General features: G+C 31.5%; 1 protein-coding gene across 1 annotated transcript; it reads right to left on the bottom strand.

The window, feature by feature from the left end:
• Positions 1–685: 685 nt before the first annotated feature.
• LOC111881605 (uncharacterized) lies at positions 686–1,185 on the bottom strand. The gene is made up of 2 exons (XM_023878009.3): positions 1,073–1,185; positions 686–997 (listed from the first exon to the last, which is right to left on the bottom strand). The coding sequence occupies exons 1-2, from the start codon at positions 1,181–1,183 to the stop codon at positions 686–688; spliced, it is 423 nt and encodes a 140-aa protein (XP_023733777.2). The 5' UTR covers positions 1,184–1,185.
• Positions 1,186–1,572: the final 387 nt, after the last annotated feature.

Below are 1,572 nucleotides of genomic sequence, written 5' to 3' on the forward strand. Positions count from 1 at the left end.
GATCAACAAGTAACAAAAAATATGTACATTATGTTTCACTTTCATATATCCTCTTATTTCTACTACCTATAAAAAAAAGAACAATTAGGATCAATAAGTAACGGTTACGGTTATTTTTTATGTTTAAAATTAACATTTTTCCTTATAAAGTATTGTACTATGCTAAAAATGGGTAAACTTTGAAAGTATACCCCAAGTATAGCATTGTACTTTCAAAATGCAATGCTTTCATAAGAAAAAACTTAAAAAAAATAAAAATAAAATAGTTTCAATAGCATGTTTCACTTGTATGTTTGGGGTATGCACTCATGGTCCCTTACTTAACCAAATAGATTTGGTAAATTTTATGTTCCCTTTATTTGTTCTATGAGCCATTTCATATTCCTCATTTATAGAAGCTAAATTGGATTCTTTTTTTCTTTTTCCTCATAGGAACTTAACTTGTTATGACAGTTGTACTGTATGTTTGGCGAGACTGAAGTCCGAATTGAGATTATTCTAGAGGGAGTCCTTTGTTGCTATGCTCCTCCTTTGCCACCTGGAAAAGTTATTGTTTGTATTACATGCAGTGAAATCCGTGAATTCAAGTACCTTGAAAAACAAATCAGTAACCCTAGAGGAGGTAAAAAAATGTTCCAGAAGTTTAGAAGAATTATTATTACTTGTGAGATTTGTTCAAATTTTATTATCTGAAAAATAAGGTGGTGAAGATGAGTCGTGGTCTCAATTGATAGAGGGATGGGCCTTGACCCCGATTCTTAACTCTTGAGTTGGTGTCAACTTTCGTGACATTAATTGTTGGACTGCCCTTTACTGGGCTGCTCAATTTGGAATGAGAGGTATGTTTTTGAACAAATTCATCTTTCACTTCTCTAGCATCATCTTTCTGCACTATCTTTAATGTTTCATTGATTGGTGATGATTCAGGTGAGTCTGGTGGAGATATGAGGATCACTTTAAGCCTCTTTTCATCAACAACTTTACCATCTCTAACAAACTGTTCAAATTTATAAATCAGGTAATAAAATTACTATTAAAAAAGAACTTAAAACATTTTCAGAAAAAAAACAACCATGTTAGAGGTGACATCTTCCTCCTTTGTTCCCTCTGGGACATATGTACTTTGAACTAAGAATTTGTCCCTGCATATCATGTCTGGAGGAGCTACCTTTGGTGCTTGCATAGTAACTGCATTTGAATATTGACACTTGACAGAACAGTGAGGCTATAGTATCTTTTGACATCAAGGGGTAATTTTGTCAATTTCTAATATGTTTTTCAATTATAATGATTTAGGAATATAAATAAGAATTATAAATCAATAAAAAATATCAAAAATTAGATTTGGGTACATATGATATTTTAAAACATTAAGAAGGGTAAATATGATATTTAGATATTAGGACAGATAAATATGATATTTCGATGTTTAACAAGGGCATATACGAAATTCTATATGGTTGTAAACATGGACAACAGTTTTATAACTTTATTAACTCATCCTGCTTTTTGAAATTTGGCAGGCCACTTAATTGAGAACTTGGATTCGCTTCCCAAACATGATGATACAAA

The sequence above is a fragment of the Lactuca sativa genome, chromosome 4, assembly GCF_002870075.4.
Source record: "Lactuca sativa cultivar Salinas chromosome 4, Lsat_Salinas_v11, whole genome shotgun sequence".
Taxonomy (NCBI): Eukaryota; Viridiplantae; Streptophyta; class Magnoliopsida; order Asterales; family Asteraceae; genus Lactuca; species Lactuca sativa.

Excerpts from the sequence above, each read along its gene's own strand:
- LOC111881605 (XM_023878009.3), bottom strand. The coding sequence starts at position 1,183 with ATGCAAGCACCAAAGGTAGCTCCTCCAGACATGATATGCAGGGACAAA. Across the intron at positions 998-1,072 it reads AAGATGTCACCTCTAACATG|TTTGTTAGAGATGGTAAAGT; the intron begins GTTGTTTTTTTT and ends AAATTTGAACAG.